Source organism: Kogia breviceps, chromosome 3 (genome assembly GCF_026419965.1).
Source record: "Kogia breviceps isolate mKogBre1 chromosome 3, mKogBre1 haplotype 1, whole genome shotgun sequence".
In the NCBI taxonomy this organism is placed as follows: Eukaryota; Metazoa; Chordata; class Mammalia; order Artiodactyla; family Physeteridae; genus Kogia; species Kogia breviceps.
In genome coordinates this window covers 154702404-154730002 of record NC_081312.1, presented here as the reverse complement: position 1 = coordinate 154730002, position 27599 = coordinate 154702404, and the positions used below count along the sequence as shown (strand labels likewise).

General features: G+C 49.0%; 1 protein-coding gene across 3 annotated transcripts in view; it reads left to right on the top strand.

Moving 5' to 3' along the window:
• CEMIP (cell migration inducing hyaluronidase 1) overlaps positions 1-27599 on the top strand; it is a 165571-nt gene that overhangs the window by 93034 nt on the left and 44938 nt on the right. For all 3 annotated transcript variants that reach the window (XM_059059141.2, XM_067030042.1, XM_067030041.1), the window contains exons 3-11: positions 1649-1795; positions 2310-2448; positions 3172-3408; positions 6575-6754; positions 9155-9225; positions 10321-10416; positions 11029-11150; positions 16181-16313; positions 17109-17300. In XM_059059141.2, the coding sequence (XP_058915124.1) occupies positions 1649-1795; positions 2310-2448; positions 3172-3408; positions 6575-6754; positions 9155-9225; positions 10321-10416; positions 11029-11150; positions 16181-16313; positions 17109-17300 (1317 nt within the window). The remainder of the gene's footprint in view (positions 1-1648; positions 1796-2309; positions 2449-3171; positions 3409-6574; positions 6755-9154; positions 9226-10320; positions 10417-11028; positions 11151-16180; positions 16314-17108; positions 17301-27599) is intronic.

Below are 27599 nucleotides of genomic sequence, written 5' to 3'. Positions count from 1 at the left end.
TCCACATCTGGCAATGCTGAGTAGTTAAAGGAGCAGCGCCCTTCCAGTTCTCTTGAAATATACAAACATGGGATCTTACCCTAGAGACAGCCACATCGAAGTCAAGTCACATTGAGAACTGACATGCTAGTAATTGTACTGAAACCAGAATTCCTTCTGGGGGTTCCACCCAATGTCGTGGATATTGTCCACTGCACTCACCCGGCTCAAGAGACATGGCTTCCCTTAGTGGCCCTTGCTCGGTGCCCAAGGGTGGAATTTGCATCCATTCCTTCCAGTACCTTCCCCAGGGTCTTCCCCATCTGAAACCTTGCCCCTGCCATGGGTTTACTACACCTCACCTTCCTTCTCCTCCATCCCGCTCCAGTTATTTAAAAATCTATTTCATGCTTGCTCACAACTTTCTAGTGAGAGAAAAAAAGGAGGGCATTGGGGCTCCATGTCCGAGGCAAGCCATTTCTCATTTTGTTTTGCCCGTTGCCTCTTCCTGTTGCTTTCCCTCTGGGTTTTTCCCTGCTGTCCAGGGAGATTTTCCCAGTTTCTGAGACAGTCCTCCTCTGTTCACCATACATGGTACCCCCACTGGGGTGCAGAGCCTTCTTAGCCATAGGAGGAGAGACTCCTCCCAGTGCTTCTATTTGCATCGGGAAGAAGTCTGCAACACCCACCACGGGGGTTTTGAGTTCAACTAAACATTCAGACTCATGAGGCTACCAGAGGCCATGCTTGGCATCAGGATAACTTCAGAGGGCCTAGGACAGAAACACCACCCACCATCAGAGCAGTGTCAGGCATTTCTCTTCCATGAGAGTGGTCTTGGAAGCATTCTACAAGCCTCCAGAAGCTGTCTTCTTTTGTTCCCCAGGTGACAGCTCCTTAGGTGGGAGGAAACAAGACTGTCATTGGACAGGTGTGGGTATTGCCCCGTCAGAGCTAGTATCTCTTATAGCAACTCCATAGATTTAGCTCTCAGAGTTGCTGTGTGGGATTTGCCCAATTACGAGAGTCCCTGCACTCAGGGAAACCTCCAAGCAAGACATCTCCACCAGGATCATTATAAATTTTGTATAGTTCCTCCCAGTTTAGATGCCATTTACTAATCAGGGGTCACTTTTGTTATAAGCTGTTGCTTGGTAACATGCTTTATAGAATACCATCTTTCTCAGGCTTCCAGGGAAACACAGAAAATTAACTAAAAGTCAAATTCTCAGGCAGAAGGGGAAAAGGCTTTGCCAACTTTTTAAACAATGCTTTCCGGGGGGAAAGGATGCCTTGGAATACAAGTAATCTGGGTAAATCATTGTCTAACTTTAGATCTTGGAATGTCTTGAGGAGTCATCTGGTCTACCCTTCATTCTATAAAGGGAAAAACGGAGTCCAGAAGAGGGAAGTGACTTGTTCACAGATAAAGGATGAACTAATGAAGGACATTTGACTAAATCCCAGGCCTCCTGGCTCCTATGCCAGGGGTTCTCTTTGCTTTCTAGGGCCCTACTTTGAGCTCTAGTAGGGAGAAGGCAAGGGCCATGAAAATGCATAATAGACTCCCCACCCCACCCTGCTTGTGGTCTGTGGCATTCCTTGCTTGGGGAGGTTGGTGGGTACCTACCACTGCTTGGTAGCAGTGACATCTCTCTGTCCTTTGCAGTGGCAGCTGAGTGCCCTGATCAGTGGCCTGAGCTGCAGCCCTGGAATCCTGGCCATGACCCAGACTACTACGTGCACATAGGCCAGGGCAGAACACTGCTGCTCATCTCTTCTGCCACGGTCCATTCCATCCACATCTCAGAGGGAGGTAAGCCAGTCTCCCTCCCCTGCCCCATCTCTCTCTGGTCCGCTGCCTTACAGCCTAGCAGATGGGATGCAGGTTGCCATAACTGTAGATGGACAGAACAAATGTCACATGCTTTGGGTTCATGTCAGAGCATCTGGTTGTTTGAGATAACCATCAGCTCTGGGCACTTAGGAATGGCTTGTCAGAGGTCCAGTCTTAGTGAAAGAAGCATTTATAGAGGAAACTTCTTATTGGTGCTCTGAGCATTCCTGCTTATCTGACCTTCAGATGCTTGCTCATTGAGTGCAGCACATGCAGCGATCGCAGTAAACCAAGCAGGCATTATTTACACATCACAAGGCAGAGAGAAAAGTAAACACCGTAAGCACAGCAAGCATAGAAGTATTGGAAAGACACGCCTCTTTGCCTGCCTGAGGGATGACATGAGGGGCTTAGGAGGTCTGCCCTTGACTCTGCTATAATCTCACCACTAAGACTTGTCTTCCTAAACCTCACTCCATTCCTACCTCTTCAGGAAAGCTAGTCATTAAAGACCAAGATGAGGCAATTGTTTTGCGTACCCGGCACATCCTGATTGACAACGGAGGAGAGCTGCATGCTGGGAGCGCCCTCTGCCCTTTCCAGGGCAATTTCAGCATCATTTTGTATGGAAGGTGGGTAGACAGCTTCCATGGGTCACATGATACTCTTGGATCTGACGGGAAGGACGTTTTTCATGGAAGAGAGGGAGGTAAGACAGCAAGTCTTTAGTGCACAAAAGGAATTATCATTAGGTCCTGCCAGATGATAATCATGAACGAGACAGACAGTGGCGATTTGGGTGAGCTGGAGGAGCGCATGAGGCATTTTATTTATTGTGGCTCAGATCTGGACTTAAGTTACAGAAATCCCTGCCAGCCTTTCAGCTGCCTTCTAATCATGTCATGGCTGAGGGAGTCTCTGTGAATGTTTATTAATAGCTTATGATGGACAAGATAAAGAAAAATTCCTTGCCGTATTTGCCTCTGGCTGTGCTCCCTCTTCAAGCAATTAAGAGTTCTCAGAATCAGTAGCCAAGAATACACCAGGGTATGCAGTCCAGGTCCAGGTGATCCCACATCTGATATGGATCAAAATATAACCTACTTAGAACTGGAAAGAAGTGCCAACGTGTTAACTATTGATAAGTATTTCTGCTTGGCCTGTTGGACACATTTTGGTCTGGTGTGGGACAGTCTTGGTTGCCAATGCTATGTCTACTGACCTTGAGCAATCACCAGGTGTAACTGGGTCTAAGGTGGCCACAGTGGGAGTCAAGAGCAGTGCAGCCCCCTCTGGGCTTAGCATCCAGTAAAGAGAGGTGTCGGCCCACCATGGAGAGCTGTTCTCTCTTGTAGGGCTGATGAAGACGTTCAGCCAGACCCTTACTTCGGCCTCAAGTACATCGGCGTCGACAGAGGAGGCACCCTTGAGTTGCATGGACAGAAGAAGCTCTCTTGGACATTTCTGAACAAGACTCTTCACCCCGGTGGCATGGAAGAGGGAGGTTATTTTTTTGAAAGGAGCTGGGGTCACCGTGGAGTCATTGTTCATGTCATTGACCCCAAATCAGGGACAGTCATCCATTCTGACCGGTAAGGTTTGCCTTCACGTAAACACGTTCATTCATTCAACATACACTTACTGAGCATCATGTGTCCTAGCCAGACGCTGCTCAGGGTGCTGGGAGCACAGCAGTGAGTGAAACAGACAGAAATCCAGGCTGGATTGAACAGGACCAGGAATGTTTGCACACACATACACACATGGAAGCACAGCATAGTTTTAGGCTGTGATCATCGGTAATTAGGGGGAAGAGACATAGTGAGGGGGTAGAGGGTAACTAGAGGAGACCACTTTGCATCACGTGGTCCGGAGAGGCCAGTGTAAACAAGCGGCATTTGAGCTGAGGACCGCCGGGTAAGGCTGAGTCAGGGAAAGAGTTTTCAAGACGGAGCGGCAAGTGCAAAGGGCCAGAGGTGAGAAAGGGCGTGATGTTCTCACAGGGAGGAAGGGCCAGCGGAGATGTGGGAGAGCAGGGGGATGGAAACGAGATGCCATAATGTCAGAGTTTTAGGCAGGGGCGGGTGTGGAGGCCTTGGGGGCCCAGTGAGGAGGTGGGTTTTATTCTTAGTTGGATGCAAAGCCACCGAAGGGCTTTAAGAAGGATACGATCTGATTGAAAAGAACTGGCTGCTGTGTAGAGAGTGGATTGTTTGTGGAGGGCAAAAGTAAAGCCAGCAGAGGTGGTTAGGAGGCTTCTGCATGGTCAAGGCCAGCAAGGTCGCTGGCGAGGACTCAGGTAGAAGCAGTGGCAACAGAAGTGGATGAACTTGAGGGATATTTAGGAGGCAGGTAAGGCGAGTCTCCCGCTCCGCTCCCCGTCCCTTGCCCTGGCTCAGGTATTAGCTGGCAGAGTCTGCAGAGGCCTGACCTGTCCTGTAGGCTCCCGGGGGCTCTTGCCCTGGCCTTGCAGAGGCTGTCCCAGGCCACTCAGAGCGAAAGATCCACTAGGAAGGGCACAGCTGGAGGAGGCAAGCAGAGACAGCTTTCCTGGTGCTGCTGGAGGATATGGGGATATGGAACTCCTCAAAACCAGGGCATGAGCTGTGAGCATCCACAGGAAGGCAGCAGGGAATCAGCTGTGATGCGGGACAGGGTGGGAAGAAGCACGCAGGACAGCCAACCTTGCCCTCTGGTGGAAATCCGTAACAATAATACGGTCACTGGACTGTGTGCAAAACCCTGTGTTAACCACTTTGTCTGCCGTATATAACTGAATCTGCATAAACCCGCTGGCAGGTGGGTTCTGTTGTTATACAGATGAGAAGAACACCGAGGTTGGGTGAGGCTAAATTTGCTCAGAGTCACAAGGCTGGGGAGTGTTGGAGCTGCGATTCAAACCCAGATCTGCTCAGGCCCTAAACCGCTATATTGTCCCCACGGGGGCCTGACAGCCACCTGCTTGGCCTGGGACGGAGCAATCCTCAGACCACAGTTAACGAAGCCAGGCTGAGCTTGATTGACACAAAATCTATCAGAGAGCCTCTACCTTCACAGGAGAGAGAACAGTCTCCTCAATTGTGTTCTGACTCCTTGGTGCTGCTTCTTTTTTTGTTTTGAATTATATTATATTATATTCAATTGATTTTAAAATTATTATTAATTTTTATTGGAGTATAGTTGTTTTACAAGGTTGTGTTAGTTTCTGCTGAGCAGCAAAGTGAATCAGCCACAGGTATACATATATCCGCACTTTTTTAGACTTCCTTCCCATTTAGGTCACCACAGAGCACTGAGTAGAGTCCTCTGTGCTATACAGTCGGTTCTCATTATGCATAGTAGTGTATGTATGTCCCAATCTCCCAATTCATCCTACCCTCCCTGCCCCCTTGGTAACCATAAGTTTGTTCTCTACATCTGTGACTCTATTTCTGTTTTGCAAATAAGTTCATCTCTACCATTTTTCTAGCTTCCACATGTAAGTGATATTATGTGATATTTGTTTTTCTCTTTCTGACTTACCTCACTCTGTATGACGGTCTCTAGGTCCATCCACGTCTCTGCAAATGGCACTATTTTGCTCCTTTTTATGGCTGAGTAATATTCCATTGTATATAGGTACCACATCTTCTTTATCCATTCCTCTGAGGATGGACACGTAGGTTGCTTCCACGCCCTGGCTATTGTGAATAGTGCTGCAGTGAACATCGGGGTGCATGCATCCTTTTGCATTCTGGTTTCCTCCGGGTATGGCGCTGCTTCTTAAGTAGTACAGCATGGTTACTTGCAGCAGCCAACCTGAGGTTGAATTCATTACTGAAGTGCGTAATGAGATGTTATCCCGATAGCTGATGTGGAGGTTCCAAAGACAGGATGCCTGCTCCTTCCTAATCTCCTTTGGGTAAAGTATGAGTCAGTGGGCTCAGGAATCTGAGAGCTGAATGTGTGTGAGGAAGGATACTAATAAACCCTGAACACACACAGAAAAGCAGGCTGTGGTCACCTGAGACCTGGTTAGCTGGAGGTTACCTGGAGAAGCAAGAACTTAGGTCAGCTCTTGAACGGTAGGAAGTATTTGATTGGCTGGAGAGAAGGTAAGGATGAATGAGGGAAGGCAGGAGTGGCCATGGGGTGTGATCATGGGAGCCTGAGCTGTACTAGGCTCATAGCGGATGATTCCTGGGGCGGGGCAGTGGAGAAGGAGGGGGCCTAGGTGGGGTGGGTCCGACCAGGTTATGGGAACAATTAAAAACAAGTTTGAGGACTCAGGAGCATCCATACATTTCCCCCCCACTCCCCGTACTACCACTGTTTTCCTTTTCCCAAATCTTGGCTATTCATGCTGGTTTATTTTCCTAGACTCGTTTTAGAATTAATTTGCTCGTGAAGTTCTAAGACAGATTCTTCCGGCATTTCCGTTGTCATTGTACACAATGTTTATACTTAATAAGTACACTTTATACTTAGAGTTGGGATCATTACACAGCTGGGTCTTTCCTTTGTAAATTCTTGTCACCTGTGATATAGGTTTTCTGAGGTCTATACTTCATAGCTGTTACATGTGGCTGAGAATGGGTTATCTTTGTCAAGTCTGAGATGATCGATTTTTGCTGTAATGAAAGCTTTTTTCTTTAAAACTCATAGCCCTTGAGATCTTTGGATGGCGTGTTAGTTGTCATACCACAGGCAGGTGCTTCGGGTTCTCTTTTGGGGGCCGCTGTTAGGCCTATTAAAATCCCCTCTCTCTGCCCTTTTTAGGTTTGACACCTACAGATCCAAGAAAGAGAGTGAACGTCTGGCCCAGTATTTAAACACAGTGCCCGACGGCAGGATCCTTTCTGTTGCCGTGAATGATGAAGGCTCTCGAAACTTGGACGACGTGGCCAGGAAGGCGATGACCAAATTTGGCAGCAAACACTTCCTACACCTTGGATTTAGGTATCGCCCATCTCCTTCCACCTCCCCAGGGCTCCAGAACACTGAAGCATCGCTACCCCAGGCTGACTTTACCTAACTTCCCTGCTCATTTCCCCAGGCGACATCACCCTCAGTGGTGACCCTGGGGGATGCAGACATGTGATCCATCCGCATTGGACATGCTAGGGCTTGTTTGTAAAGGGAGCCTGGTTTTCCTTATAAACGTTTTCCACTCTTGAAGCTCCACAGGTCTCTGTGTATATGAACTCATTCATTCAGTCGGCCACTTACAAAATATTAATTGAGCATCTACTGCGTGTAAAAGCCGTGCCTCAGATGTACAGCCAATGGTCATTTTCCCTTTCTTTAGCAACGGGGTCAGAACACGCCGGGGGGGGATTGGCAGACATCTGTTTAGAGACCACAGAAAGTGCGTCTGCCCAGCCAAACCCCCGGCAGAAGGGGCCCCTTGATGTGCTCCAGGGCGTGTCTTGTTTGCCTTGGATTGCAGCGTCATGCCTGGCTTTGGCATGCGCACCTGTGGCACTAAGAGGAAGCCACTTACCCCACAGTAGCCACACCTTTTAATCATGTTGAATCAGATCTCGGTTCAGTGGAAAGTTGAGATCATCTGTCCCGTGGCTATTGGAGATAGGGATGCACCTCCCTCCAGCTCTGTAGACCATGGGCAAAATGGGGGCAGGCCAGAGCCTTTCCTGGGCTCCGAGCGAAGCAATTTTACCGCCTGGGCAGAGGTCCCCCTGGGCAGGGACAGGACTCTGGCCGGGTTCCAGGGTCCTTTTTCTGACTGCCCATGGGCTGCTCCTTCTGGAAGGGTTTGGGCAGGAAACTCAAGCAGCCAAAGATGACAGTGACACTTTAGTATTGTAAAACTCCTTTGTTAACGAAAACCAAGGGTGCTGCTATTTCATTGTGTTATAAGCCAAAAGGCCAGTTCGTTAATTTCCAATGAGAGGCGGAACCGCAAAAGGACTGGCCACGTAGGGCCTCAGCAGAAGAAGGTCCAAGATCCAGCATCCGACTTGGCCTGAATTTGAGTCTGGGCTGCACCTCCTGCTAGATGACTGCACAAGTGACTCACCATCTCTTTGCAGGCTTCCTATGGGATATTTGAGGAACCAGCTCAAAGGACTCTGGGGAGGGTAAATGTGATAATATGAGCAAAATATTTGCCACTGTGTGTAGCACAGAATAAGAACTCAATAAACGTTAGCAACTATTCTCTCCTTACAAACAAGAGCCACGGAAGGATGGGTGTATGTTCTGTAAGTAAAGGAGATAGGTAGGCAGGAATTACATTTTTACCCTTCATCTGTATAGACCCACTTTGAATGACAAACTCAGAGCACCTAAAATCAGTAGAAGATCTGAGACTTGGACCCATCATTTGTTCATTCACCCAGGAAGGGACTGTTGAACAGATATTGCCATAAGGCACTAGGGCTGGACTAGCTGTACTGAGCCCTCATGGTAAGTTCTGACCTGTCTCTGGAAGCACTGAGCTCTCGCCAGGAGGCAGACATTAAATGGGAATTGATGACGGGGTGTGAAAGAACAAGAACAGGAGGGGTGAGAGATGAAGCTGCCAAGGTGGGCACAGGAGGGCCTCTTGCTTTGGGCCAAGGAGCTTGCTTTTTATGCAAATGGGTCGGCACTGAAAGATTTTAAGCAAGGGCGACACAGTCCAATCCTCAACCTCAGTGAAGACTTACTTTCCAAGATAAGAGATCAAAACAAAAATAATCAAAGTTATCGAGGGCCAAGACCTACTGACATCTCCCAGTAAGTGAGAGGCTGGGTTAGGTATTGGGGGGAAGACAAAAACGGATAAGAAAACCTTCCCACCCTAGAGCAGTGCACGCTTCAATGGAGAAAAGAGGAGTGTATAACTTTCCAAAATGGTACCCCTTCTTTTTCTCCTTTGCTTCTCATTGGGAAGAAGAGGTATTTCTTTCCTTCCCAAGGCCCAATGCCGATTCCTGGGTACTCAGTCACATCTGCCTGTGGCATTTTCCTCGAGATTAACTCATGAGAGAAATAACCTTTCTCCCTTGGAGCATGTTGCCTTGTTTTCCTGAAGGAATCAGGGCACTTGCTTCAGAACCTAATTGAGCCTGGCAGGTGGTACGTAGGTCTGTGGGCTTGTTTGTTATTTGTGATTCATACCCTGTCGACTGCCAGGATGGAGTTGCAGAGGTTCACAGTCCACAAACATCAGGCCAGCCAAGTGGTTCGGAAGGCCAGGACTTGCAGAGAAAGGCTCTTTTTCTTCTGGAGAAAGGGAAGCCCAGCCTGGAAACTAATTTCCCCGAACAGCCTCTGTGTGACACTCTGCATCAACTCTACCTCCAGTAGAGGCTCAGACGTGTGAAGAACTTTGTTGTTGTTGTTTTTTTTCAGACACCCTTGGAGTTTCCTAACTGTGAAAGGAGATCCCTCTTCTTCTGTTGAAGACCACATTGAGTATCACGGTAATAAATGGCGAGAGGCCGAACTCCCTCCAGTGTCCCTCTGACCAAGAGACTCAGGGGCTTTTTGAACCACCCTCCACCCTCAGAACATGGCTGATCCACCACCCAACACCCTGTTGAGTTGACTAGCTGCTTAATGGCCAAGTTACATGAGTGGCGAAAGTCCATACTGATTTAAGGCCAATCACTAAGATAATATTCACATTTGCAAAGAGATTGTCATTGGTTTAATCCAAAACAAGTGACACAGGAAAGATGAGAACTGGGACAGAAGCAGCAAGGGTAATATTTTTTTTTTTTTTTTTTTAAATTTTATTTATTTATGACTGTGTTGGGTCTTCGTTTCTGTGCGAGGGCTTTCTCCAGTTGTGGCAAGCGGGGGCCACTCTTCATCGCGGTGCACGGGCCTCTCACTATTGTGGCCTCTCTTGTTGCGGAGCACAGGCTCCAGACGCGCAGGCTCAGTAATTGTGGCTCACGGACCCAGCTGCTCCGCGGCATGTGGGATCCTCCCAGACCAGGGCTCGAACCCGTGTCCCCTGCATTGGCAGGCGGACTCCCAACCACTGCGCCACCAGGGAAGCCCCAGCAAGGGTAATATTTTGAGCTAAAAAGACACTTTGGGAAATTCCCTGGCGGTCCAGTGGTTAGGACTCCACGCTTTTACTGCTGAGGTCCTGGGTTCGATCCCTGTTCGGGGAACTAAGATCCCACAAGCCTTGCCGTGTGGCAAAAGGAAAAAAAAAAAAAAAAAGATGCTTTGGATGGGCTGTTACCACATAGCACCAGCCTCCTCTGCCCAGGGAAGGTTTCAGAAGGTACTGCCAGTTCTAATCCTGGAGAGGAATTCACATGAGAAACGATGGGGTTCCAAAGTATAGCGTTGTTGGAACCCTGCAGTTAAACTTGCAAAACTGAAGCAAAAGAACGGACAATAAATAATCTGCTCTGGAAAGATTGGCCTGAAACTTTTTTGTTTTTAACAAAATGACTCAAGATCCATGGGTGTAGGGGGCTTTCTCTGCATTAGCCTCACATCCTTCTGAATTTGGGGGTTGGTCTGGTTGCTGACGCCTCTGATCTCCTCTTTGACAGGACACCATGGCTCTGCTGCTGCCCGGGTATTCAAACTTTTCCGGACGGAGCATGGCGAGCTTTTCAATGTCTCTTCATCCAGCGAGTGGGTTCAAGGTGAGGAGTTTGGGACACCTTGGTAAAATTTCACAGGGGGCTAAAAGGCCAGGGCCTTGAAGAAGGAGGACTTTTCTTTTGCACCAATAGGACCACTTGACCGTGGCAGTGTCGGCTTAGTTTGCAACTGAGAGCTGTCTTTAATTAATCAAGGCTCCTTGGTGAATCGCCCAGAGGGATGTTTTCTCTCAGGGCATACCTCTTCTGTGCCAGGCGATGGCATTGAACAGAGAACACAAACGGGAGGAGTAGGAACCAGCCTTCAAGGAGCCCCCACACACGGGGAGGGGGGCGTGCAAAGCAGCAGTCCTCACTGCCATCCTTGGATAATGGGTTCATGGATGGATTTCATCTTTCTCCTTTTGGCAGTAGTGAAGAATATCTATTGCTTTTATAAAATAAGGTAGTCAATAAGAGGCACTTTTCATAAAAAGGTGGGAGAGGTGGGGGAAGTTGACACATGGTTTCGAAGCCTCTGGTCCCCAGCCTGGTGAGAGCCTGGCCAGATGGTATTCAATTCCCATTGTGCCAAGGCTGCCTGGGGGCTACACCGAGTGTGGCTGGCTCTCCCGCGCCCTGCTCGTCTGACCCTGCTCTTTGCTTTCTCCCCAGATGTGGAATGGACAGAGTGGTTTGAACATGACCAAGCGTCTCACACTAAAGGTGGGGAGAAAATTTCAGACCTCCGGGCCACTCACCCAGGGAAAATCTGCAATCGCCCCATTGATATACAGGTAACCAAATAGTTATAAAGGCTTTGTCTTGAAGAAGACTCTGTAGATCACAGGCCTTCGTGCCATTTGAGTGGTGTGAGTCTCACGGCCCTCCTGTGACGTTGGTAAAGCCAGAGAGAACTGTTCTCACTTTAGAGACTGACATGGAAGCTGTGTATCTGCTCCAGGCTTCCCCACCAGTGAGTTTCAAAGCTAGGCCTCAAATCCTCTCCTGGGTCCTACCTCTGAGTTCCTTTTCCTTCTCCCCAGCTGCTTCTTCAGCCACAGCTGAGGGTGCCCGGCGTGGGGTTGGGTTTGCCCTACTCAGCTTCACTCCTCCGTTGGTCTCCTTTGGGGCCTCGAATGCACAGGATCTGGCCAGGACTTGGGTGCAGGCTGAGCCTGGCCCAGTTGGAGAACACCCGCAGCCTTGTTCTCCACTCAGTTAATGAAAGCTGGCGTTTGCGGAATGGACGGTGTTTGCCTGGGATCTTCACTTGGAGTTAACTCTGTCCAAAGGGGACCTAGACTTTCTCAGCTGCCTCTATCATGAAAGTGGGGGGGTGAATAGGCAGCCCTCACAATTCAGTGGCTCAGCTGGTAAGCTTCCGAGCTCAAAGGACCATAAGAAAGACAGAGACATGGGCAAGGAAATGGAGTTTATTTCCTTATTTTCCTGGTCTTCTTCCAAAACAAGGTTTGGGGCCACTTAACTGTTTGATAGAGAATTAGGAGTCATTTGAGAAAGACCACCCCTGCCCATTTTATCCTCTTTCAGCCAATACAAATAGCAACATTTGTACACCACCTGCTTTCAGATTATCTAACCGCAGGTCCCAGGTCATCTGACTGCTTCCACCCCTCCACCCACTGACCCCTACCCTGAGGCAGGAACCTCTGACCTCTGCCTTGCATCGTAGAGGGACTGTGGGACAAGGGACCACTTTTCCGAGAGATGACACTCTGTTCTGCAGTTAGCAAAGGCCAGGGAAACCTTTCTCATTGTTTGGCTAAGGCTCTCCGTTCACATGGCTCCAGCATTACTGAGAAGGATTTACCCAGATTCAGTTACACATTGGAGACTCTCCTTGGGTCCAACAGAATCAAAAAGTGCTAACTCCCCCAAAGCACATACTTCCCAGATTTAATTTTAATTTTCTCTTGCAACCCTGAATGTTCCAGCTCTCATTCTGAAAGAGCCATCATTTTATTCCTCCAGTTCACTCGGCTATAGGAAGTCCAGTCTTGTACCAGCACTCCCTCCCCAGGTATTTCTGGAAATCCTCGAGGAATGCTTCCATGCTCTGCAAATCCCTCCTGGTGTGTGCTCTGCCAACTGCCTGGCTCCAGATCACTGTTGTTTAGAAGACCACTTCTCCATGCTAGGAAAATAGCTTTCCTTAGGCATTTCTAGCTCTCCGTAACTTTGCTCCCAGCACAGATACGGGCTCTTCCCTGAGAGTGTCGAAGCACAGTTAATCCCAGGCTAACACAGTGAATGAAACTTTACTAAAGGCTTGGAGATAGCAGAAGAGACTGGAGAAAGTATACATATTTTTCCATATGTTACATATATAATCATATGTGACTGCTCAACAACTCCGTAATCCAAGACCTTCCACGGGGACCCAACCCCAGACTCTGTAACCACCAGCCTGCCGCCATATTGCAGGGCCCAGTTTCCTTCCAACAAAAGGAGTATCCTTGACAATGACCTTCCTGAGTTCAAGGTCTCAGCTGTTCGAAGTCCAGAGAAGAATAAAGGACCCAACGACAGTTTTCCGCATTACCCAGGAGCTTGGGCCAGCCTTCCCGCAAAAGTGCGTTCTTTGACAGTATTTTGCCGAGTATTGTAACCCCTTATTAGTTCAAAACTCTCAATTCCAGAATAAAATACTGGCTTTTTCTTGGCAAAACAAAGGTTCCTTGAGGCAGTCATCTAAAAACATGTCACGTGCCTCCAAAAGTGAATTAAAGCTCCACCTCTAAAGGAAAGGAGGAAATGCTCCATCCTGGAAGTGCCAGGCTCACCCCTTTTCTCCTCACCACCAGCCTTTAATCAGTAGTGGCCCCAGACTTAGCCAGAACATCTCTTTCTAGTCATAAAAGACAATGAGGTAGAATATACTCTGGGTTTTTCTGAAGTCAGAAAAGCAAAGCCAGGCTTGTCCTATGTTTACCACAGGTGAGCAAAGCAAGATTACATCCTCTTTATAAATAGAGTGTCAGACACATCAGCCAGGAGCTAAATGCCCTGGTGAATTAACCCAGAGAGACTGAAACAAAACTGAAATGCCCATGTGCCCGTTTTTGCCACTGTGGGAAATAACAGATTACTGTGGTCACCAGCCACCTCTGACCACCGTGCAGGCCCCAGTGCACCTGAAGACGCTCCAGGGCTGTGGCCGCCCCACACAAGGGGTCCCCCAGATACTTGCTCTGCCCTGACACGGTCAAATCCTCTGGAGGGGGAGGGGGTGTTAAGGACATTTGTCACCTAGGCAGGATGGCGAGTTGGAAAGAAAGAGGAAATAGGACTAACACAGTTGACCTCAACTCAAGGAAATTTTTTTCCAGATCTGATAGCTTGTGATTCTGCAGAATCAAAACCAAAACCAACCAAAAAAATAAAATAAAAATAAAAATAAAATTTAAAAAAAACAAACAAACAAACAAAAAAAACCCAAAACCACAGTGCCCTGTTCCCATGTCATCACCCTTCTTGAGGTTCTCCTGGATTGAAATCTCCCTTCCTCCCACCTTCTCCCTTAAAACCCACCTGCCCTTCAAGGCCAGTGGGACCTACCGGACTCACACATCCTTGGGGCTGAGACCATATTGGACTGTCCCCTCTTTCCTGCTCATCCCCGGCACAGTGGCTGGAGGTCAGTCTGGTGGTTGGAAGATGTATTTTGAAACCAGATAGCTCCTAGTTTGCATCCTAGCTCTGCCACTTGTGAGCTATGGCCTATCAGCAGTGACAGGACTACGGTTAGACATGTGAGGTGCCCAAGGCACAACATTTAAGGTGGCACTCGCTCCCAGGTGCCGACTGTGCGCTCACATGACCCTGAGAGTGAGTGCTGCCTTAAATCTTGCACCCTGGGTCATCCTCACTAGCAATCCTGGCCATAGATATCAGTCAAGTTATTTAATTTAGTGTCTCAATTTCCTCATAAGCAAGAATGGAGATAATAATTTTTCCCTCATGGGATTATTTTGTGGATTTAATGCAACAATACATGAAGTGTCTGACCTATAGTGAGTGCCCATAATTTTAAAAATTATTTTAAAGTTATTTTCCTATGTTATTGTTTATTATGATGTTGCTAGTGATTTTATAATTATTATCATGAATAACAATCACGTTGTGTCTACTTAAAGTGAAGATCAGGTTCACTGGACAGTGGTAAAGCCCTTTTTACTTTTCTTATCCAAAGCTAAGGTCGTTCTTACGGTTAGAAAAAGGAAAAAAAAAAAAAGCAGCAAAACTGAGTAGATGTTTTCCTGAAATTTTTGTTGGATGTTGCACTTAAAAAATGTCCAGCTCCATTGGATGATGTTTTCAGGCTCAGTTCTTAATATTAAGGGGTGTCTTAAATGAGAAACATGCTGGCCTCAGGGGAAAGGATCTGGGGGTCAGAGGCATGGGCTTGATGGTCAGGTGACCCTGAGCTTGCTTCTAAACCCCTCTGAGCCTTAGTGTTTTCCTCTAAGAGCAAGTCTGCAATGCCTGCCTCTCTGCTGCGGAGACCACCCCAGATAATGGCTGTGAGTGTGTTGCTTGCATGAAAGGGCTGAATTTTCATTCTGGCTGGACTCACGGCTCCATAGCTCTCCTTCCAAGCCAATGGCAGCAGCTATCTGCTCGGTTCAAAACAGGGTTTCCTAAAAGTGCCCACCACCCCGCTTTTTCACACTGACTATATTTTACCTTCCTATTTGCCCAGCCCTGGTCCCTTTGGTTTCTGTGCCAGAGAGGACAACGGCTGCAGCCCTTGCTCTAAATTGCAAGTCTCTGATGACAGCCACAGTCATGATGCAGACATACCCCGGCCCTGGGATGAGCCCCAGCTGGCAGGGATCGTGCCCTTCTCTGAACCCACTCCCTAAACTCTCCACCTGGCCTTGAAGCTTCTCGCCCATCAGCTCTCATCAGCTGAAACTGTGCTCTGTGCCAGGCCCTGGGCTGGATGCTGGGATCAGGGAGGGAGGCAAAACCTGGCCTCTCCAGAACCCACCAGCCACTGGAAGGAGACAGACACTGAACCAAGGGCAGTAGGCAGTAGTGCCTGAGGGCAACAGTGGGAGGGGCTGCGAAGCACCAGCCGTATAGTTGGATGCATCCAGATTCAAACGGGCAAGTTACCCAACCTCTCTGAGCATCAGTTTCCAAATCTGTAAAACCAGCAACAATCTCACAGACCTCATAGCCAAGAAGAGGAAGTGAAATAATGTATGTAGCTCCGTAACTAGAAAAGAGGGGTTCTCAAACACGACTTCCCATTGGAATCACCTGGGCAGCCGTTAAAAGTTCTGAGGCCCAGGCTGCCCCCTGGACACAGTCAAATCTGAGACTCCGAAGATGGGGCCTGGGCATGAGTATTTTTAAAGACCCCCAAAGGATGTGGAGCCACATTTAGGCACCAGTGGATTGATCATAGTGAGTCTTCAATAAATGTTGGCCACTCTTGATGGTGCTGGTGGTGGTGAGCGGTACAAGTTGTAAGAAAGCAGCCAGCCCAGCTCCTAAAAGAGTGTGTCCTTGCTGTAGATGTTCCATAAAATGTTCACCAGGGCAGTCAATCACTGGTTTGGATACCAAATACGGTAGGACCCAAGGCAAGATGTTTATCTATCCTGTGACTTCATGCTGTCTTATACAAAATCGAGAAGGGGAAACGTTAGAATAATAATGTAAGGCCATTGTAAATAAGTTTTGCAGCAGAAACAATTTTAGACTCGTGCGTATATGTTTATAACATTAATCATCACCTTCCTTCTTTACAAAAAGAAATGACTTTGCTCTGTAATTTCCATGCTGTTCCTAGGCCACTACAGTGGATGGAGTTAACCTCACCACCGAGGTTGTCTACAAAAGAGGCCAGGATTATAGGTTTGTGTGCTATGACCAGGGCCAAGACTGCCAGAGCTACCGTGTGCGGTTCCTCTGTGGGAAGCCTGGTAAGCAGCTCCTTGCTGGGGACAGAAATGCGACCGTGGCTCGGTTCCTTGAGCTGGCAGCTATACATTGGGAATTTTGATGGCTGGGTCAGCTGCCTCTGGGCATCTCAGTGACCCTGTGCTCCTGCCAAGCTCGCGATGGAGAGCAATTCTGGCACACAGGAGCCATGGGAGGGTCCTCGGAGTTGGCAGGAGCCAGCAGAGCCCCACCCTGCCCAGATGCCTTTCAGGAAGGGGAAGGGCCTGGTCCAAGAAAACCAGGGTGCAGTGGACAGAGCTGACCTTCCTGCAGCCCTCCCCTGCATAGACACGCAGCTCATGGCCTCTTTGGGTGCTATTATTTTAAACCCGGTTCTCGAGGTGCTCGTTAGAAGGGATTGGAAATGGTTGGTTTGTTCTCGGGGGCACTTGGCCATCTCCAGAAGGCAGTCATTAGGGATGGAAGTTCTTTGGAGGAGAGGCTTACAGCTACTGAAAATAATAGTTGAGAGGGACTATATTTGTTTCACATCTTTTGCAAAATGGGTGTGGTGAGGCAGCCACATTTAACTCCAGCTAAGGAGTTAGTGGAAAATTCCCCTGCCCAGAGCTAATGAATGGCTCTTTTCTGGTAGGGTTTTTGTTGACTTCAAAAAACCCGTACCAAGACTTGGATGGGGTGAGCCTGGTGATTTGGGTTTTGGATAGGCAAACCTGGCATTTACTGATTTAGGGAGGGGAAGGGAAGAGGTGGGGAGTCAGAAGTTTGCCAGGAGCAAAGTTTTATCTCTCAGTCTCTCCTGTTTTGGGTTACAGTGAGGCCGAAACTCACTGTCACCATCGACACCAACGTGAACAGCACCATCCTGAATCTGGAAGACAATGTACAATCATGGAAGCCCGGAGATATCCTGGTCGTTGCCAGTACCGATTACTCCATGTACCAGGCAGAAGAGTTCCAGGTGCTCCCCTGCAAAGCCTGTGCCTCCAAGCAGGTCAAAGTAGCAGGTAGGACATTCCCTCACCCCTCCATAGGCCTGAAGAAACTGAAAATTGTTAGGCTTAAAGTTGACTGAAATCAAAACAAATTTGTGTCAGTCAGCTATTGCCATAATAATGCTGCGTGACAAAAAAAAAATCCTTAAAATTTCATGGCAAGCACTTATTTCGTATTCATGCATCTACAGGCTGTCTAGGGTTCAGCTTCTCTACACTAAACTTGGCTCCAGGCTGAGAGTTGGGTTCAGGTCAGCTCCATGTGAGTCTCATTCTTCCCAGGACATACTCTTCTCACGGGGGAGAAGTGAACCGAAACATGGGAGGACTCTTAAGGCCTTGCGCTCAGAACTAGCACCATTTCACACCCACTTTCCATTGACCAAAACAGATCACATGGTCCAACTCAACATGAATGGAGAACTCTGTTTTTCCCATTAAGATAGAAGGGAGGGAATGAACGTTTGCTAGGCAATAATTAACCTACCACAAAATTTTAAATCTCTTCTTTCTGTAGCTTTCACATTTTCCTTTTTCTTCTCCTAAATCTTGACTTGGATGCCCTGTCATTTATGTTGTGTGAGGTTACTGGAATTACAGATCGTTAGAGGTAAAAGAGACCTCAAGTATAGTCCAGGTCAATTATTCTTAGTTGGGGCAGTTATGTATCAGTTAGAGTTCTTTGTTGTAAGCAACAGAATCCAACTTGCCTATCTTAAACAAAAAAACGAATTCATTGAGGCTGTTCAATTTAGAGAACTAAGTAAAAGCTGCGTGGCCAAGCTGCAATAAAGGACCAGGAACAGGGCAGCTTCAGGGGTATGGGTAGCAGGAATGAATGGGCAGCATCCTTAAGGCATCACTGTTTGCACATCCTGGGACATGGTGCTCAAAAGTTACCTTCCAGGGAGATGGCACTGATTGGGCTGGTGTCTCATGTGCTCACCCTCTGGCTAGGGCACCTTCGATGACTGTCCTTCTGAGACTGCATTGCATGGACAGAGTCGCTCCCCAAAGGAAAATTGGGATGTATCACCAGAGAAAAGAGAATCAATACTGGGCATTAAAAATATCAGCTGCTATATGTGGAATCTAAAAAAAAGGGTACAAATGAACTTATCTACAAAACAAAGAGAGTTACAGATATAGAAAACAAACTTATGGTTACCAGGGGGTAAAGGGGGTAGGGATAAATTGGAAGATTGGAATTAACATATACACACTACTATATATAAAATGGATAACTAATAAGGACCTACTGTATAGCACAGGGAACTCTATTAATACTCTGTAATGGCCTATATGGGAAAAGAATCTAAAAAAGAGTAGATATATGTGTATGCATAACTGAATCACTTTGCTGTACACCTGAAACTAACACAACACTATAAATCAACGATACCCCAATAAAAATTTTTAAAAAATATTGGCTGCCACAGAACCATTGCACCTGGAGAAGTATTAGAATTTGGGGGTAGAAGGAAGACTATGAATTGAAAAAGTGTTGCCAGTATATTCAGAATATCTCTTATTTTGGAAATAAAACTACAAAAGGTAAAATTCAGCAGTATCTTTGTGGCTAGTGAAAGTGTGCTTGAGAAAGCATTTGGGGGCACAAAGGTTTAAAAAAGTGAGAACCTGTGATGGAGTCTCATGCCATTATTTTGTTAATGGGGATGGGGACGCTGGAGGGCATGTAGCTGAGGTGTCCACAAATGCTGCAGCTGTGATCCTGGGGCACCAACTCTAGACTCAGAACTGCAAAAGGAAGGCTGTAAATGTTTCCAGAGATAGTGATGCGGTGGGTGTGGCGAGAGAGAGGGAAGGAGGCAGCAGTTTGTGGGCAGAGGCTGAGATGACCAAACGTTTGTTCCTTGACAAAGTAACAGAATGATACCTTAAGTGATAATTTGTTTGAAACCCCTACCTTCTTCAAAAAAGTTTTCAGGGTCTCTTAGAATGAACCCAAGTCCAGGTAGATCTTCATCCGGGGGAAAAAAAAAAAAAAATCAGAGTGAAGGATACATGTCTAAGTAATGAAAGACTGATGGATGGAGAGTAAAGTCAGCAGAGAGGTGGGTGGGAAATGAAGTTAGCAGAAGCTACTGAAATAGACCATAAAATGTAACTCTGAGCTTCCTGGCAGCCAGAGCAGAGAAAGGAACTTCACAAATTACTTAACTAATATTGTCTAATAAAAGGAAGGTGACTAGAAGCCAAGAGAGGCAACTTTCCCTTAGCTCTGGGCTACTGGGGAAATCTGTCATAGGGGCTTTCGTGAGATGGATACAGCACAACAACATGAACCGTCACCCTGGAAACTGTTTGATGCAAAGATGTGCTCTGCGTGTGGCTATTTACAGTTTGATTTATCACGTTAGACGGAGGGTCATGCTGTTTTGTCACATTTTCTGAAGACATTTTGAGGAAGACTTTTTCTTTTTCTTTTTAGTAGAGGCAAAATAGTTTAAAGAGGATTCACACTCTAGGAATGGCAGTTATTAGCCAAAGGACATTAGACAATTATGTAACTTCCCTTTGCCTCTGTTTTCTCATGTATAAAATGGAGATGATGATCGCAGCTACTTCAAAGGGCTGTTGTGAAGACTAAAGGAGTTAACGAGATACTTAAAATAGTGCCTGGCCCGTGGTAAATGCGCCATCGGTGTTAGCTGTTCCTAGTAGTCGTATTAGGTGCAGTAGTTTAGCAACTAAACTTAAGGATGGAAAGGAAGGAAGGGGCTGAGCCACAGGCCAGTGGTTGAAACCTGTATATTTTATAGCTTATCAATTCTGCTCTTTGGGGACATGCAGTTTCAAGGAAGTTACAGAGGGAGAGAAGCAAGCCATTTCTGTCATTATTAGTAACAGACACATGAGGTCTGCCAGGCCTGCAGTTGTCTACGTGTCCTGTTGCTTCTGGGTGTGGAGGCTTTTCTTGTGAATGTGCATGCCCCACCCTTCCTCCACCCTCAGACTGGACAGGCCTCCTCACTCCTCCATCACAAGGACACCCGCAGGGAGGTGGCAAGGAGCAGGTCATCATGTATTCAACAAACAAAGAGCACGTATCCTATGCCAGGCAATGCTCCAGGCTTTGGGAAGCCATGGTGAACCACATAGGCAAGTTCTCTGCCCTTAGGCAGCGGTGAAAATGGGTATCCAGCAAAGAATCATCCCAATAAAAACAAAATCCCAAGTGTGAGAAAGGCTATGGAAGAGGAAGATGGGGGGCTGATGGGAGCATCGGAAAGGGGGGTTTGGCAAAGGTACGGAAGACTCCGCAGAGGAATTAATGATTGAGCAGAGAGGTCATCAGGAAGGAGGGGAGGGGCAGCAAAGACCCTGAGCCGGGAGGAGCAGGCAGTGCTCCAGCTCCAGAAGAAGACCCAGGTAGCTTGAGAGGGAAACGGCGGAGCTGCATGCGGCTGGAGGAAGAGGAGACCCCAAATGGCACCTTGGGGCTTTCTTCTGAATGCAATGGCTTATCAGACTTGCTAGATCCCCGCTTATAGGACAGCGCCAAGAGAAGCAATTGCTAGTGAGTGTTGGACCCCTGGGTCTTCCCTGGGTGTCTTCTGTGTCTCTTGAGGACAATACATGTGGACAGGCCTTCTGGGATGCCAGGTGTCCTCTGGGACTCTTGTCAGGACTGGCATTCAGACCGTTTGAGGTGCTGTCGCTGCTCACTGTTAAGTGACCCATGGAGCTGGGGCCGCCCTTGTGGCTTCTGGGAGCGTGAAAGCTTGCCTTTAAGGCCTTGCCTGCAGGGAGGTAGAAGGAGGAGTTCCCCTGGGAGAGGCACTTGGTTCACAGCAGCCCTCATCTGCACCTCGGTGTTGAGCACCCTCGGCCCGGAGGGGGAATTTCATCTTGAGCAGGTCCTAATAGGGCAGCAGCGTGTGCCAAGAGTGACCCTGAGAATGAGGAACCCATGCGATACTGGGGCACGCCCGCCTCGCGCAACGGCGTGGTTTGGGCGTGAATGATGGCGCATTGCTGCAGGTGGCAATATTTGGCCGACAGTTCCAGGGGCTTCATGAGGGCTGTGCAGGCTGCCCAGAGGGTGACATGGGGCCGCTCCGGGCCCTGAGTACCAAGGGAGGAAAGGGTAAGTGGAGAAGATGACCCATCCCCCTCAGGACCCTCCAAACGCCCTTGGTTTAGGGCTGCCTGTGTCTGTATCTCCACCAGCCCCACAACCCTGCCGAGCCCCTCCCTCCTTAAAGTTACTAGGCCCAGAGTGGACCATCTTGCTCAGAAGCTTTAGGGCTTACATGAAAACAGTGCCTCCTGGTGGACAGCATCGGAAAAGATCTGTGGGGTGTGTGTGTGTGTGTGTGTGTGCGTGTGCGTGTGCGTGTGCGCGCGTGTGTGTGTGTGTATGTGTGTGTGTCTTTCTGTTTGTCTCTCTGTCCTAGGGAGGCTCACATTTCTCCTCGCCCATTCTCTGGCCCTGCATCCCCCATTGACATGGAGCAAGGACTCCACCTGCTTTGTTCTTTTCCCAAACTGTACCCCCATCCAATTACCAATTCGTGTTCTCCTCGCCAGGCTGGCTGCAGAGAGGGACGCAGCCTTCCTGGTCCTCCTTCCTCACTGCCCCCAAATTCCAGTAAACAGGCCTTTTTGCATGTTAAGGATTTTCTGACGAGAAACAGATGGGGGTAACAAAGTCATGAAAATGTGTGAATCATCTAAAAAAATATTTCAAAGTTTTGCCAACCACAGTGTGATTTTTCAACACCTCCCGACATGGCAATTAGAAATCTCCTCTTTACGATTCTTAAGCTGAATCTTATGTAATGGTTTAAAATAAATACATCCTTTCGTCAGTTAAAGAAAAAGAAAGAAAGAAAACAAAAGAAAAGAAAAAAGAAATCCCCTCAATGTTCTACCCTATTTTCATTCTCAACTTCCCACTTTGTTTATAAGCCCCCCATCACACACTTTTAAGTACCACTACTAATTAGTATTCACATTGTTTGAGTTTCCTGTGATATGCTAAAGCACTTGACATAAACCGTCGTGCTACTGTTTTCTCCATGACATAGATGAGGAAACTGATGTGCATGGAAATTAAACGTCTAGACTCACGCTTTCCAATATAGTAGGCAGCAGCCACATGTGGCTGTATAAATTTAATTAAAACTAATAAAATTAAAGATTCTATGCCTCAGTCCTGCAGGGACAGATTTCAAGAGTTCACCGGCCACATGTGGCTAGTGGCTACCATATCGGACAGCACGGAATAGAGCATTTCCATCATCTCAGAACTTTCTAGTGAGGGCTGCTGGTATAGACCAAGCAAGTCTACTTGGTCGATCCGAGCCAGGATTCAAACTCAGAGCTCTCCGGCTCGAAGGTGATACGTTCTCCTTCGTCCTTCCTCCAGGAGGGACCCTGTCCCCAACATCTTCTCTCAAAGATGACTGGACTGGAGGAGGAATCTGGGAGCTCTGTAGTTTAAATTTGCCCTTCCGGGACCCTCCAGCCTAAGTTCCTCTGGGCTTGTCCTCGTGGTCTGAGAAGGGCAGGCCCCACTGCCCCCTCCTGCAGAATCCCTGGGCCCTGCTGGGTCTGAGCCACACGTTCAGGGGTCTGTTTCTCCCACTGGAAGGTCCTTGACGTTTTACTCTTCTCGACCCCAGAGTGTTTTGTGCCATGCTTGCCCTGTAGAGAGGGCTCGGAAGAGGGCGGACTGCGGAAGCGGGCCAGCCGTAGGAGGAGCACTTGGAAGGGTCGACGTTTTATTCCTGTGCGGGGCAACGGTGCAGAGTCCTTCTGTATCCCACGCCTTCCCCACCCCTCATCCGTGCTCATGGCCCATGTGGATTATTCGGGACAAATCTGGCTTGGCCACCTCTGCTTTCCCCTGGTTGGCCTTCCTGTATCAGAGCCTGGAGACAGAAGGGAGGGGTGAAGGCTGCGTGGGAGAATTCCACAGACAGGGTGGGATGCTGGGAAAGCGGGGTGCACAGCTTCCCTGGGATAGTGGCCTGGGGGTGGGCTGTAAATGCGGCAGCGGGACAGATAAACTGGCTGTAAGGTCTGTAAAGTCCTGATAGGGAGCTCCACATAGGGGAAGGAGGCGGTGGGACTGGAATATTCTTTCAGCTCTCAATCTGTCTTACTGAGTCTGCTCCCAGGAGTCTAATCGGCCCTGGGTTCCAGCCTCCACTCGGGGACAGCTGCATGTGTCACTTCTGTCACACTAGCCCCCTACCATGCCCTTGGGGCTGTTCCAGGCACATTCCATGGATTAACTCATTTCACAACCATAGCTACCTTTCGAGATATGTGCTCTTGTTATCTCAATTTTATAGGTAAAGGGTCTGAGGTTCAGGAGCTTAAATAATGTGTCCAGGGACTCACGGCTATGATCTGAGTCAGAATCCCACCCGGACAGCCTGGCTGCAGAGCCACAGTCCTCCGCATCCACTGTCCCACCTCTCCAGTTGTGTTGAGACTGGATACCCGAGGAAGGCCCTCTGGCCACCCACAGGAACAGAAGCCTCTGGTCAGCACCCTGCCTGGACACCATTTTTTTTTTTTTTTTTTGGTCACGTCGCACGGCATGTGGGATCTTAGTCCCCGACCAGGGATCGAACCCGCACGCCCTGCATTGGTAGCTCAGTGTCTTAAACACTGGAACCTCCAGGGAAGTCCCTGGATACCATATTTTACGGGGGGATGCTGACAGATTGAGAGGAGCCTCCTGAACTCTGAAAGGCATACACATGGAGGGATGGTTGGAAATCTGGAGATGCATAGCCTAGAGATGGGGAGGCTTGGCCTGGTTTCCTGGCTCTCCCAAGCACCGTGGAGACCCCAAGATGCAAAGGCTAATGCCGAGGATAGTCGGGGAAGACTTCACTGAGAAGGAGCCATCAGAGCTGGATCTTGAGGCCCAAAGTGATTTGCTTCACGGACAAATGGAGGAGGCTGTCCCAACTCGAGAGAGCAGCTTCGATAAAAAGCTCTGAGATGTAAATGAGCAGAAGCTCGGGGAATGATGGGTGGTCGGGTCCGGCTGGAGCAGGAGGGGACGTGTGGGAGTGATGGCGAGGAAGCCCACAAGAGTTTGGGTTTTACTCTGTCCATCCTGCGGGAGGCTAGGCGGCTGCTGTGCCCCCTGGAGCTGCATGGGAAGCTCCTTTTCCACGCCTCTGGCTGGTAGGAAGGAGCTTGCTGTTCCCTGCAACCTCTTTTGTAACGTGCTGAGCCCTGGGTGGCGGGGCTCGGGTGAACATCCCTTTGGGAAGCATGCTCTGTGCTGTGCCTCTCAGGACCAGACCCTCAGGGCCCCATCACTTGCTTTGGCAAGTTCACCTCTGAACTGCCTCTAGGGCACTGGCAGACAGCGTTTCCTTCTGCACCCCAAGAATGGTGGCTTTGCTCGGTTGAGGAAGCCTTTGGAAGTTTTTCTGGGTGTTGGCCAGGAGAGCTGTTCATTGTGGGGTCCACTAGTGAAGAAGAGGTCTGGGTCCACGTGCCCAGAGGCGTGAGGCCCGGAAGACCAGGAGCCTGCAAGTACTTGGGGAAAGATGCCCAGCTCTGGGAAAAAAGAAGGGTCCATTTCTACCAACCCACTTACCTGCAGGGAGTGTTCTGAGCTGGGCGGTTCGGGAGACTGGGGAAAGGGGGGGCCTCCGAGCACAGCCTGCCTGCCTGTCAGGGGTTCCTGCGTGAGGAAGCCGTGGCCGGGCTCCAGGACCTCGGCTGTGCTTTAGTCACTGGGAGGAGCCCAAGGAGAGCATGACCTTGGAGCAGACACAGCTGGCTCCTGACCTGGAGGCCGCCTGCTGACTACCCTGTGGCAGCAGGTCCTCCCTGAAGAGGGAGGGAAGGCAGTGCACCCCCAGTGGCTATCATGAGAGATCACTGCTGCCTGGACGTAGGTGACATGCTCAGCCCTCGAAGTCAGAGTCAAGGGTCCACAGAGAGTAAAGAGGTGCTGGAAAGACAGGTGTCACGTTTCATGTGCTTAAGGCGATGGTCCAGGCTCATGGCGCTCACTGGGTCCCAGAGCCAGAGCCTGGTGGTGAAGAGAAAGTGCCCCCAGCACCAATCATAAGGGCTTGAAAGGGTATCCTTTCCTGGGGGCCGTGTCCCCCCATTCTTACCCTGTCTCCACCAGGCCGGCCCTGAGCACCGTCTGCCTTCCATTTCCTCAAATGTGAAGTTAGGGAGCTGGCCTAAGGGACGGCAGAAAGCCATTCTGGCTCATTCCGGGTCTGACTGTCTATCCTTAGATACAATCATGATCAATGCTCAGTATATCAGTCACTGGACTTTGGGTGTTCAAAGCTGACATGCATGGGAGTCTCTTTCCTTATCAGCATCAGACGCTGCTCTGGGTGCAGCTTTCTGTCCAGCTGGGATCACTCAGAACCCAGGGCAAAGCTCTTTTTGCAGAAGACCCTAACCTCCCCCTGACCCGAGGGCCTCGTAACTGGCTGCTTGTAAAGGCCCCAGAGCCAATGGGCAGAGGACGAGCCAGGGATGGGAGAGAGGCTCCTGCGTGGGTGCTAGAGGGGACTCTGCTTCTAGACCTTAAAACTGGACAGACTCGTGGCCCTGTGACCCAAACCAGAAGCCACAGTGGGATGTGTTGGAGGATGAGGCACCAGTATTCTGCAGCACTAACTTGTTTTAAACTTTTTCCACTGGTTGATGTCAGGACCCTGGATGAGACTGAAGGCCTGACAGCTCCTATCCGTGGCATCCCTTTAACAGGGGACACAGACCTTTGGCTCAGGGGATAACAGTAAATTCCAGTAAATAGACTCTTTGAAAAGTTATTAATTTTTTTTTTATTACCTGAGACTTTTTATTTTTATTTTTTTTTTGCGGTACGTGGGCCTCTCACTGTTGTGGCCTCTCCCCGTTACGGAGCACAGGCTCTGGACGTGCAGGCTCAGCGGCCATGGCTCACGGGCCCAGCCGCTCCGCGGCATGTGGGATCTTCCCGGACCGGGGCACGAACCCGTGTCCCCTGCATCGGCAGGCGGATTCTCGACCACTGCGCCACCAGGGAAGCCCTACCTGAGACTTTTTAAAAGACGCACTCTGTTATAGACTGACTAACAGCCCTCAAAGGCGTCCGTGTGCTAATCCTTGGCAACTGGGAATGTGTTACCTTATGTGGTAGAAGGGACTTTGCAGATGTGATTAAGTTAAGGCTCACGAGATGGGAGGTGAACCTGGATTATCTGGGTGTGTTCAGTGGAATCAAAAGGGTCTTTAAAAGGAGGGATACAGGAGGGTCAGAGTCAGATGTGATGACATAGCAGATTGGAGGAAGGGGCCACCAGCCGACGAGTGCTGGCGGCTACGAGGGTCTGCAAAAGGCCAGGAACGGGCTCTCCCCTGGAGCCCTTGACGGGACCAGCCCTGGCAACTCCCTGACTGCTGACCAGGTGAAACGGATTTTGGATTTCTGACGTCCAGGACTATCGGAATAGAAATTTCTGTTGTTTTAAGCCACTAAGTTTGTGGTAAGTTGTTACAGCAGCCAGAGGAGGCGAATACCGATTCCAAAGGGAATATTTTCTCAGCTTTGCCGTGCACCCGTCTCACATCTTAAACTGAGATGCTTCAAGGAAACCACCATCTCCCTGAGACTGCAGAATTCCAAAACAACGAGCATCCTTTGAAAGGCTGCAGACCCACCCACAGGATGTAAGCTGGGTGAAGGGGTGGGCAGGGAAGCCAGCCCTCCCCGGGGATGAGAGAGCAGGGTGAGGTCACCAGCAGTGGGTGCTGCTCAGGGCTTTTATAACCACAGCCTTTGCACGTGGTCACCAGTGGTGTCAAGGGGCTGAGCAGGGCCCTGTTGCTCAAGTCAAGTGAAAGCCAAGTGGTTCAGGCTGTGAATCGACATGAGAGGTTGTTGCTCTCCCTACAATTGCATCCTCAAAAAGAAGAGAAAGCCCCTACGAGGCCGGTCAGCAGCCTCAGGGACCAGCTGAATCTAGAGGCAGCCTGAGGTCTCTTTATTCCAGAGAAGAATTTGGGATTGTTGTGGAGGCGACGATCAAAGACAGTTCCAAAGTTCCAAACTCCTGTCATCCTGCACCTTTCTTAAGGTGCATTTGCTGCACGGGTGGAGGAGGAGGAGGAGGCAGGAGGGAAAAGCAAAGTGGATTTGACAAGAGATTGAGTGGAGTGGTGGGTGGGAGAGAGACAGCAGAGAGAAAACAGAGGGGCACGTACAGACCAAAGTCGAGGGACCCTGGCGATGGCCGGAAGGTGACTAACAGTAACTAGAAGGGGCAGCAGACTGTGGCAAGAAGGTCTTTGGGGGAC